Source organism: Falco punctatus (genome assembly GCF_963210335.1).
Source record: "Falco punctatus genome assembly, chromosome: 1".
Lineage (NCBI taxonomy): Eukaryota > Metazoa > Chordata > Aves > Falconiformes > Falconidae > Falco > Falco punctatus.
In genome coordinates this window covers 26,341,363-26,354,174 of record NC_137580.1, presented here as the reverse complement: position 1 = coordinate 26,354,174, position 12,812 = coordinate 26,341,363, and the positions used below count along the sequence as shown (strand labels likewise).

General features: G+C 45.1%; 1 protein-coding gene across 1 annotated transcript in view; it reads left to right on the top strand.

The window, feature by feature from the left end:
* Positions 1-8,965, top strand: part of LOC308072711 (uncharacterized protein) — a 48,691-nt gene extending 39,726 nt beyond the window's left edge. Inside the window, exons 4-6 of the mRNA XM_080409965.1 lie at positions 8,415-8,534; positions 8,658-8,755; positions 8,831-8,965. Coding sequence (XP_080266091.1) covers positions 8,415-8,534; positions 8,658-8,755; positions 8,831-8,870 — 258 coding nt within the window. The 3' untranslated portion in view covers positions 8,871-8,965. The remainder of the gene's footprint in view (positions 1-8,414; positions 8,535-8,657; positions 8,756-8,830) is intronic.
* The last annotated feature ends 3,847 nt before the right edge of the window (positions 8,966-12,812 follow it).

The following is a 12,812-nucleotide window of genomic DNA, read 5'->3' as shown; positions in this document are numbered from 1 at the left end:
TTTTAATACTGTAGTAACATCACCAGGTTTTGTGAGCTTTTGTTAAAGTAGGGGGAACTTCACTACTAGTGTGGATGAAATGTTCTGATTCTCCTCTGCCTACCTACATTTAGGTAAGAAGCTGTTCTTTGGGGAAGAAACAGGATTGCACTAGTGGGTGCGAGAGCTTAAGGATCAGACTTGTAGGGCTTGGTGCCATGGGGAAATGGCTGTGGTAGTACAGTGGAACAATCAGTAATGGGCGTAAGCTGTTACATCAGCACAGACCGCTCTGGCATTTCAAGCATGAGGATGGATGAACGAGCTTTATACTAGGATTTCTCAATTTGCCTAGGAGAATGTCTACATTGCCGTTTTGACCAGTCCGTATCACTGCAATACTGTAAGTATGCCAGCATAGCTCTGTGCATGGCTTAGCATTCCAGAGTAAAACTGGCTTTGCTTCTAAGCAATGAGTATGTTTCCCCGATCAATTTACACTTAAGCATGGAAACTGAAGAAAAGTTTTTCTGGCTGGTAGTAGCCAACACCTTCTCTGCTTTACACTTACGGCCTGGGAGGAATGGTTTTACTACCATTGAACCACAAGGGGGAGAGAGGAAAAGTAAAGAACAGCCGGGTTTAATGAGCTGGAACAGGTGTAGGTATTAAAGCAATGTGTACACTTGTCATGCAAAGCGTACCTACATGTATATAAATGAGGAGCAATTTAAATCAGTACTTCAGTTACAGAATTTACAATGGGCATTATACCCTGAAAAAGGTTCAAAACTTGGTAGCTTAAATTATTTTGCCACAAACAAGTCCAAAACTACTTGATTTATTTATGGGGGCGTGAACTATTAGTCTGTATTTTAATGTGTGATGGACTTTTCATTCTGGACTATATAATGGTTTCCTTTTAAAGCTGTCCGTTCCTCACTTCTCATATTTTATGTCAGGCTATGTGAGTGCTTCCAAGGCAGATTCCTAGAATGCCAGTTAAGTAATCATTTATTCTTTTGAAGACTGCTCCAGAGGTGATGCATCAACAGCTTTGAGTCTTTGTGCAGTGCTCCTGTGTAGTTGAAAAGGAACAAGCTCAAACCCATTGAAGAGAAATGTGATAGCTTTATAATTTCAGTGAAAGCATTAGAAATAAATCATATGTCAAGAGGATCTCCATACTTCCACACCAATGCAGTCTTAAGTGACAGGATCTGGTATTGGGAATACAGAATTTTCTCTGTAGGGTTAAAGATGCCAATTTATATTTATGCAGATAAATTTAACTGCTTAATTTTAGACTGAGATTAACTATTTTTCATGCTGGTAGCTTGACAGTTTTCAGTATTTAAGTGAGACAGGGATGAAATCATTATGGAAAAACTTTTAATCAGTGACTTATTCTCTAAATCAATGCTAATAGTTAGTCCTAGGGCCAGAAATTTAATAAAAAAGTAATGATTATTAAGGATGGCTTAGAGGAAATTAAATGCCCCAAGAAGGTGTCGTTTTTGCAATAACGACAGTATCTGTATTTAGAATTCAAAACAGCTTTTCCAAATTACCCATGAAAAATCACTATTTCACTTATATGGATTCAGTCCATAAAAGTCTTCCCCTACCTTCGAACAGTCACCTGGGGAGACATGTGGGCTGCAAGCATAACTAGCAACTGCCCCCAGGTTGAAGAAATTGTGCATCTCTGGAGAGGATTCAGCCCGCGAGGATTTGGATGGTCCGCTTTGTCAAGGGGCTGGTGCTTGGCAGACATTTGTGAGGTGCCTTATGCCAAGAGCTCTTTCCAGCAGACGGTAACAGCTGGGTTATGCCCAGCTTCAGCAAAGTACAGAAGGAGCCCTTATCAAAGGCCCACTGTGTGATCCCAAAGGCTTTTTCTTGCAAGTGAGCTTTTGTTGTATCAGGGCATAATTTGCTCAGGCCGTTGGGGAGGACACGCGTTGAGAGACCTGCCTTGCTACGGCAGAATATCGGTCTGGGTCCTGCATTCCAGGAGACCCAGTGACTCAAATGGAATCTGACCTCCGTGAATGTGAAATATATTCCTTAAAGTAACAGAGGTCTCTTCTTACTGCTGATGTTGAAAGTACTTGTGGTACTGGATATTTTTAATTACTCCAGGAGTGGCCATTCAGACATTGTAAGGAAAAACAGAAGAGTGCCTCAGCTCTTTGTGGTTGTCTTTTTATTAATGGGTGGACCTGCGCCGCACAATGCTCTGTACAACAGACGACTATGTAAATTGCTGACCTTACGCCATATGTATATTCTAAATGATCAGTTTATGCTAAAATTGCACCAAAATATGCATCTTGATTAAATGCATCAATAAATCGTGTTTCATTGTTTTGCTTTGCTAGCAAGTAGTCTTATTTTACTCATATTATGCTGTCAAATCATTCCGTGAGGCTGCTCTGGAGTAACCGGGAGCCTAATTAGGAGGCCTGCAATGGCTCAGAAAGCTGTATTTTTCAAATCCTGGTAGACATCCAATACTCAAGAATCCAAATTTCATTCAAATGTTTTTTTCTGGACTGCACCTCTAACACGTGTCAGAGCTGTAACACATGCCAGTTTCCACACAGTTTAAAAAATGCCAGAAAAACAACAACATGGGGAGCGTCTGGCCTGTGGTCAGATCCTGAATTTTTGGGGCAGTTCTGCTGCTCACATACAACAGCCAAAATGCAGTTCTGGTTAGGTGACATTTTTAGCTTGCTTTCATTTAGAAATGTGGTTCTGCTGCTCCTGTTGTCTTCACGTGGGGACTCTACCTGTAATCCCCCATCTTTTTATTTTGAATACAGTGTCTAATTGGAAGCCCATTGACAGACAGTGATTTAAACCCATACAAGTTTCATGGAGATAAGCAGCTGGATGGAAGGTACAAACTGGTTTTAAAGTCTACACAAAGGAGAGGCGTTATGTCTGCCTCGAGTCCAGAAAATACTCGGATAGGTATTTTTTTATATCTTCTTAAACATGAGGGAATCTACTGGAAATTAATACCGTTTGTTCCGCTGCTCAAAGAACTACTTGCTTAGATGTGCATAATACAAAAAATTCACCAGTCCGACATACCGGCGACTTAAGACGGATTCTTCGTATTGCCTGGAGCTTGTGCTGCTGCCTGTAAAATACCAGGCAAAGATCCACCTCCAAACCCAAGACCCCCAAGTGGCAACGTGGCTGATTTTTACTGTTCAGGCCAAGAACAATATCGTCACATCTCCCAGAAGGGCACAGCTTTTCCTCAGCTCTTGCTAAAAACCTCAACTCAAAGTCCAAAATTAATTAGATAACTAGAGGGAAAAGATACACACAGGCACACACGGGCGGACACACAGAAACACGCAAAGACACACACAGACGCACACACTCAGGCACGCACTCACTCAGGCACACACCCACTCAGGAAGACACTCAGGAAGACACTCACTCAGGCACTCAGGCACACGCTAACTCAGGCACATGCTCAAACACGCAGGTACTCGCTCAGGCACACACGCACTCAGGCACAGACTCGGCCAGACACTCATTCAGGCATCCACTCACTCAGACACTCACTCACGTAGGCACTCAAGTCAGGCAAACAGTCACTCATGCACACACTCAGACACATGCTCACTTTAGAACACACTCAGGCACACACTCTCTCAGGCACTCATTCAGGAACTCACTCAGGCAGACAATCAGGCACTCAGTCAGGCACACACTCAGTTAGGAACACACTCAATCAGGCACAAATCCATTCTCACACACACTCAGGCACTCCCTCACTCAGACACTTACTCAGGCACACACTCACAGGCACACACTCAGGCACACACTCATTCAGGGAGACACTCAGGCACACATTTAGGCACACATTCATGCGCACACACTCAGGCCCTCACTTGCTCAGACACTCATTCAGGCACACACTCACTCATGCCCTACCTCACTCAGGCACTCAGTCAAGAAAACCCTCAGTCAGGCATACACTCAGTGAGGCACACACTCACTAAGGTACACACTCAGCCACATGCTCACTCAGGCACACACTGGCTCAATCAGACACTCAGGCACACAGTCACTCAGGGACTGACTCAAGCACACTCTCAGATGGGCACTAAGGCACACACACAGGCACAAACTCACTCAGGCAAACACTGAGGCACACACTCACTTTAGCACACAGTCACTCAGGGACTGACTCAAGCACACTCTCAGACAGACACTAAGGCACACACTCAGCCACAAGCTCACTCAAACACATGTTCAGGAACTCACTCAGGCACTCACTGAAGCAGACACTCAGGCACATACTCACTTTAGTGCACACTTGGCCTCACACTCATTCAGGGATGCACTCAGGCAGAAAGGCACACGCTCAGGCATTCACTCAGGCACACATACACTCAAGCACACACTCGGCCGCACACTCACTCAGGCATACGCTCACTCACTCAGGTGCAGAGGCATGAAGGCGGGTTAATTAACATTGCTGACATACAGCTGTGGGCTGGCTTCAGGGCGTGGGTTGGCTGATGTAGACAAGGTGCAGCTGTGGCTGGTTCTGTGCAGCGGTTGGGCAGCCAGTGAAGAGGGAGCAGCCGAGGGAGAGAGAGGAGGAAGAAGCAGAGAGAAAGGAGTGTGTGTTCTGGCTGAGAAGAGACTAGGAGAAGGCAGCAGAGGGACTGGCATGGACGGTATGTTGGTGCGTGGTGGTAAAAGGCCTTGCTGCAGCTGGCTAGTTTGGAGAGATCTGCCACGCTCAGGCAAACACTGAGGCACACGCTCACTCAGGCACAAACTCACTCCTGCACACAGTCACTCAGGGACTCCAGGAACACTCTCAGCCAGACACTAAGGCGCTCACTCAGCCACACGCTCGCTCAGGCCCACACTCTGGCACACACAGTCACTCAGACCCACACTCACTCAGGCACACACTCGGCCACACACTCACCCACTCACTCAGGCACACACTCACTCACGCAGGCACTCACTGACTCTAGGCATACACTCAGGCACACACTTACTCAGGCACATAGACAGACACTCAGGCACATACTCAGCCACACACTCAGGCAGACACTCACTCAACCACATATTCAGGCACACACTCTAGCCACACACTCAATCAGGCACACACTGACTGAGGCACACTCTCACTCAAGAACGTGCTCAGGCACACACTCACTCAGGCAGACACTCAGACACACAATCAGGCAAGCAGTCACTCAGGGACACATGCAGGCACACTCACGCAGGCACACTCTCACGCAAGCACCCTCTCACTCTGGCACACACTCAGACACATGCTCACTCTAACACACTCACTCAGGCACACACTCTCAAGGGCACTCTGTCATGCACACACTCTGTCATGCACTCTCAAAGGCGCACGCTCGCTCAGGTGCACACTCACTCAGGCACACACTCAAACACATGCTCACTCTAGCACACAGTCACTCAGGCACACGCTCAAACACTCAGTCACTCAGGCATGCACATACTCAGGCACACACTCAGGCAAAAACTCAGCCACACACTCACTCAGCCACACACTCACTCAGGTAGACACTCTGGCACACACAGTCACTCAGGCACACACTCAAACACTCACTCACTCAGGCACACTCACTCAGGCACACACCTAAACACTCAGTTACTCAGGCACTCACTCAGGCAGACACTCGGGCATACACTCACTGAGGCACATATTCAGCTACACACTCACTCACTCTAGCACTCACTCAGCCACACACTCACTCTAGCACTTGCTCACTCAGGCACACACTCTGGCACACAGAGTCACTCAGGCACACACTCAGAAACACACACTCACACAGGCAAAAACTCAGGCACACACAGTCACTCAGGCACACACTCAGAACTACGCTCAGGCACACGCTCACTCAGGTACACATTCACTAAGGCCCACGCTCAGCAACACACTCACTCCGGCACTCGCTCACTGAGGCACACACTCAGGCACAGACTCACTCAGGTATACACTAACTCAGGCATTTGCTCACTCAGGCATACACTCACTCAAGCAGACTCTAGCCACACACTCAGGCACACACTCACTCAATCACATGCTCAGGGACTCAGTCACTCACTCAGGTACACTCTCAGGTGCACTCACTCACTCAGGCACTCACTCAGGTATACACTCAGACACGCACACACTCAGGCACACACTAACTCAGGCATTTGCTCACTCAAGCAGACTCTAGCCACACACTCAGGCACACACTCACTCAATCACATGCTCGGGGACTCAGTCACTCACTCAGGTACACTCTCAGGTACACACACTCACTCAGGCACTCACTCATTCAAGTACACACTCAATCAGGCACACACTGACTGAGGCACACACTCACTCAAGCACGCACTCAGACACACACTCACTCAGGCAAGCAGTCACTCAGGGACATGCTCAGGCACAAACACACTTGGAAACACTCACTCAGACAGACTTGCACACACTGAGACACACTCACTCGGGCATACACTCACTGAGGAACACGCTTGGCCACACGCTCATTCAGGCACACACTCAGAACTATGCTCGGGCACACACTCACTCAGCCACACATTCACTAAGGCCCACACTCAGCAACACGCTCACTCAGGCACATGCATGAACACTCAGTTTTACTCAGGCATTCACTCAGGCAGACACTCACTCAGGCACACAATTACTCAGGCAGACACTCGGGCCCTCGCTCGCTCAGGCCCTCGCCCGCTCAGGTACACACTCTGGCACACACAGAGTGTGTCGTCTCCTGCTCCCATCTTCTCAAAATGGCAAGGACCGTTTGTGGCGAGACGAAGAAGCTGGTCGGTGACCCTCCTGGCCAAGGTTCAGGCTGACGCCCTGACCAGAATTAAGGCTTGCCTGCACAACGGAAAGCGCATGCGCAGCCACAATTTGGACCCATGCTTTAAGAGGGCATGAAAATTTACCCTTTTAAGATGCCCGTCTCCTGGCTCCTGACTCTCAACCCCCACAAACAAACCTTATACACGCTAAAAAATGTTTGGTTGTTTTTTTTTATTTATTATTCGTTATGTGGTCTTGCTGTGCCGATGTATCCACGTATGATGATCGCCATGTATCATTCCATGTTTTATACATTTGATTCAATGTGTTGTAGAGTGTTATTGTTTGTTTCCTTTTACTTAAATTCATGACAGAAGTTTCTAGACCCATATGGTACATGCGTGTTTAGCTAAGGGGTTGTGGAAATCTATTTTCCTACCGCGCATCCTGACCCCAGCTTTGACAGAGCAGGGCAGCAGACCACACGGACTGCAATTGCTTCGCTTTGTGTTGTCGAATTCACAGGAAATAATGGAATACCTGTATGTTCTTGTACCAATTTATTTTGCAACCTCCGTTTTGCTAACTATTGCTGTAATTTTTATGATACTTGCCCTTGCAAACGCACACCTTGTAATTGCCCGTGTAACCCTTTTCCTTCTGCTTCTGAAACCAGGGACCATGAAACCGGGTTGTAAAAAATTTCAGTTTTGTAATGTTAGTTTATAATATAGTTACTAGAGATGTTGTTAGTTATTAGATGTCGTTAATTATTGTGTTATCTCTATTCCTTCCTCCACGGGGTGGTGTAAGAGACTGCGTGGGTGAGGCCCTCCATGGCCACAGCAGATGTGCTGTCTCAACGTTGCCATGTCAGTGAATACGCTGAGGCAGGAAGGTAACACCGCTGCCACAGAAGAGATTTGTCTATACCTTGTTAAAGGAGGAAACCGACTGACGCCATGGAGCAATGGGGGAGGCTGATCCCGCAAAGCTTAACCAAACCGCCGTGCATGTGCCCAGACTTGGGGTGAGAGGGGGGTCAAGGTGCCTGGAGGCCCCTGAGGAATGTTGGACACGTACGCCATTGTTGGGTGGGGGGTGTGGTTGAGCAGAACAGCTTGTAACAATTCTATAAAAACCGGAGCCAACTAACGCCAACTTCCTACGCCAGGTAACATGATGACTTCTTTGTAAACTGTAAGAAAAGTCTATTTGTAAAAAGTTGAAAGGGAATAAAATAATAATTTACATCTCCTTAAAGAAGGCTAAATTGAATAAGGCTACATTTACTTTTCAAATGCATTATCTGTTGTTACAGAAGCTGACAAGTCTCTAAGAGACAATATGGCAAATTCAGGTCACACTTTTGTTTAAACATGATTGCCTGCCTTTCAAATTTGGTGTTTACACTGAAGTACTCTAACTACAGATATTCTGGATTACCAGTCCTTAATATCAGTGTTTCATGTGACCTGTTCATACATCTGTATGCTGGTTTATTGTAGGCTTGATAGCATCTACAGGAATTTTGTTCGTCTGTCTACTGAAGTGTCAGATTACCTTTTTGTAAGTGTTCTTCTGCCTCTAGGCTGTGAACAACTTCAAAAATGGAACTGGCTACACAAAAGGGCTCTGTAAGCAGATTCAGCAGCAGCAGCAGCTGCTACCACCACCGCTACCTGTGACTGTGACACCTCCTGCTGCTCGGGTGACTGCCACCAAACTTTCTAAATCTTGCCCCTCTTCCAACAGCAGTGTGTTGGAAGAGAAGGTAAGTTTTATTTCAACATATGCTGTTGAAATACTGTATTTATTAGAGCTTGTTTTCCAGCTGTTTGCATTTATTCACAAAGGCTGCCTGGTTTCTGTAGTAAGACAACTGGCATTACCGTCTTCTGAGCCCCCGAGAACGATCAATACCCTCAACTGGTAAGTGACTGTAACTTTAGAATTTCTTTTTAAAAATTACCTTCAGATGAACTGAATGGGATTTTTTCTTTTTAGCTGTCCCTACTCCAACAGGTCATCCAATGACAGCCAGTAGAATTCACTCAGCAGTTGGCAGACCAGGCTGGGAACCATAAATATTCCACAGAAATCCAGTCTATGACTACTTGTAACCTGTTAAACGAGGCCATAACATGCACATAATTTCCACAACAGCTGGTTTATAATTAAATAAGTATGCATAGATAGTTGTGGAGAATACAAGTCGTAATTAATTTTTAAATGGCTCAATTTGAGTTGGCTTTAACAAAGGGGATCTGTGCTTGCGGTAAAATTATTTCCAATAAAACTTCAGTATGTGATTGTAAAGAGGACTCTGAAAAATGAACACTTTGAGGAAACCATAAGTACATCTCAAAATCAAATATAATTACAGGACAAGGTGGAAAGCCACCCTTTTGATTACTGGCTGGACGGGGCTGAAGAAATTGATTTCCCAATAGAAAACAGCCTCTGACGTTCTATTTTTAATGACTTGGTTGATAGTGATTGAGCAAATTTTTGGAAGAGTCAAAGCTATTATTTTATGACAAATAACGTTCACATACCAGTAGAGGCCAGTATACGCCCCCTTAAATCCATCCATAGCTACGGTAGTTCATGCAATAGAAGTGAGTGGAAATAGACTTACCCTTCCTGTACGTTTTGACACTAACAAAGCAGCAGCTGTCTTAGCTTGTAAGCAGAAACATTTACATGTTACCATGCTCCTCAATTTGCAGTAGCAGTATATCAGCAGCTGAAAGCAGCTTTGACATAAGCATATGGAGAGGAAAAAAAACCCAAAAACAAATTTGGGAGAGAAAAACCTGGTGTGACTGACTGTTTTGAATTAACTCATTTATTTCCTTTGTGTTGCGTTTGGCTTTTTGGCTGTGTGTTTTGGTTTTTTGGTGTTTGGTTGGTTTTGTTGTTTTTTTTTTTTTTTAAGGTTTTAGTCTCCCTCTAGTGCTTCATCTCACTCTACAGGTTTGTATAAACACTCCAAGTCAAGATCAGGTTCTTCCCACTTTCACTGCTGCTCTCGATCATTTAGTCATGCCCACTCTTGTTCCTACCTGCAATCGCTGCCATATCCTAGAAGAGGCAGAGGGAAGAGTTGTAACTATCATTGTAGGTCCAGGTCACATGGTTATCCCTGTTCAAGGTCATGGTCACCCCCATACAGAAGATACCATGCATGGTCAAGGTCTCCAGTATTTAGAGGCCACTCTCCCACTAAACAGGCCACACCTTAAGGGGAAGGAGAATGGGAATGTTTCAACAGATACACAGTTCCATCATATAATACGAAAGCTTACTATGGCAGAAGTGTAGACTTCAGAGATCCATTTGAAAATGAAAGATACAGAAAATGGGAAAGGAACTATAGAGAATGGTATGAAATTTTTCACAAGGGCTATGCTGTTGGTGTTCAACCTCGACTTTTAGTAAAATGAAAGAACTTTTCTCCAGATAGGTTAGGTCCACCGGGAACCAGATGAGAAAATTTACAGGGACGTAGAGAGGATTATCCTGGTGGACAGAGCCATGGAAATTGTAATAGGGCTGGAAATTACCTTGAAGAACCTTCTGGAAGGGAGAGTCATGGCATCAAAGATCCTACAAAATCAAAAGAGAAGGAAGTGCAAAATCCCCTGGGAGATGGCAATGGAAATAAACATAAAAAACACTGGAAGAGGAGAAAAGGGGATGGGAACAAAGGACTTCCCAATACTAAGTTGTTACAAGGTGCAAGCAAACCAAGAGCCCATTACAGTAGAAGACACTGAAATGGACTCTGTTCATGCTCTCAAGCAGAGATGGGGCCAAAACTTTAGTTGTGTTTACCTCTCCACAATTGCTTGCTTACATGTTGAAACAAGAATGTATATCTAATTTCTCCATCATTGGTAGAAGTAGGACATGAAGGAATTACCAGATCAGACAGTCCCCAGTCTGGTAAGAATCTCGTGTCTTCATTGATTAAACGTAGAGTCACAAGATACTAAATTATTGATTACTCATCATCTTAGTTAGTGGACTCATCCTTTCTCTTGTCTGTTCCCTTAACTGAACACCTTCGGAAAAAATACTCAAGATTTAGAATTTAAACAAAAGCCGCTTCATGAAGCATTACAAAAGATGGCAGTTTGTATCTCACCCATTACAACTGCACACTTTTTTCCTCTTAACACTAGTTCTACTGGAGGAAGCCCCATTATAAAAAGTGAAGGAAAGCCAGGTAAAAAAGGAAGTGTTATTAAGAACGTGAAGGATTATAACAAGGATATTACAGCCCCTGCTGAAAACATCATTATAATGATTCAGGTCTCTAAGTCAAAGTGGAATGAAGATGACTTTGAGTCTGAAGAGGAAGACATTAAAACTACCCAAGTGCCCACAGATGCAGGAAAACCTGCTAGCATTATAAAGACTGTGAGTGCTAAGCCACCAAACCCTGTAAAACACAATGAAAAAGAGATGAAGCCTTGCGGGAAACACAGAAAACTACCAAAGAGTAAGTTATGAAAGCTTCCAGCATGATGTAGTAAGGTCAAAGAGTTCAATGTCAAATGAAAAAGGAAAAAACAAAGACTGGGGTCATTCTTTGTCAGGCAAGGACACTTCTGAGAAGAGCAGTGTTCAGCAAGAAAAAGACCACTTGGAACATGCAACTGAACAAGGAAATGGACAAAATATTTCTCAATCTTCCAAAGACCATAGAGCTTCAGAGAAACATGATCCTGGCCATGAGTCCACTGCTAAAGACTTTACTCCTAACCAAGACAACAGGTCTGTCTGTGATAGCAACAGAGATCATTCCAGTTTCAAGTGTAATGATGAAAAGAGTAAATTAGCAAGAAGAGACTCCCCTTCTCAAAACAGAGGATCTATGTTAGTATAGAAAGGCAAGCCAAGACAACAAACAAGCAGAGCCATCCAACAAAAGCACTGGAGATGCCAGAAGGAGCAGCTACAGTCCCCCCTCCACATGAGCGGAAGCGGTCTGATCCCAAAGCTGCTCATGGTTCAAAGCGTACATTGGAGGAACGCAAACCTCTAGATAAAAATTGAGGAAAAGATAAAGAGAAGCATGTACCAGAAGTAAAGAGCAAAAAAGAGAAACGGCCAGGTGGTGATAATCCACCTTTGAGACAAGAACCACCAGATGTAAAAAATGAGAAAAAGAACACGCCTGGACAAAACATTAGAAGTGTTGTCAGGCCTAAGCATCAGGTAAGCAGCTCCTCACGGCTCTCTTCTGATCTAACTCAAGACTGATGAGGCTGTGCTTGTACCAGACTACAAGGAAGGCAACACTGAGAGTAACGGATCGGCAAAAGCTGAAGAAGCCGCGGGGAAAACTCCTAAAGGACCAAAAGAGAAGGCTATTGATACAATGAAAGAGGACACAGCAGCACCTGCTGCAGCTGACCAGCCTGAGGGAAGCCGAAGTCCAAGCCGAAGCGGTCGCATCATTAGCTGCAGCTGTAGTCAAAGCCCTTCTGAGAGTCAGCCACAAAGCCACACCAGCAGTGCCAGCTCAGGAGACAGTCCAGAGAGCAAGGGAAAGAAAAAGAAAAAAAGAGCAGAAGAAACAAACACAAGCAGCAAGAGGCCCATAAACAGCAATGAAACGAAACTGGAAAAGAGCCAAAACCTCAGCATGGTGGGGGTTTAGGGTGTGTGAAGTGAGGGCTGGGATTACGGTAGGGGTTTAGCAATAGTGGGGGAGGGATAGGGGGTTATCGATAGCTATGGTGGGGGGTAGGGGGTTAGCAACAGCCGGGGGGGAGGGTTTGGAGGTATGGGGGGGGTAGGTTTTGGACGGCAGGGTAGGCGGGGTTATGAGCTAGGTTGGGGGGCTTAGGTTTCTCTACAGTTAGTTTTAGGGTTGTGACACATTCATGAATGTCAAATTTGAGTATGAAAGATTCACATGTTTAAGTCCAGGAAGCAGGAGGTCCTGTTAATATAAAATAAGGTACACAGCGTG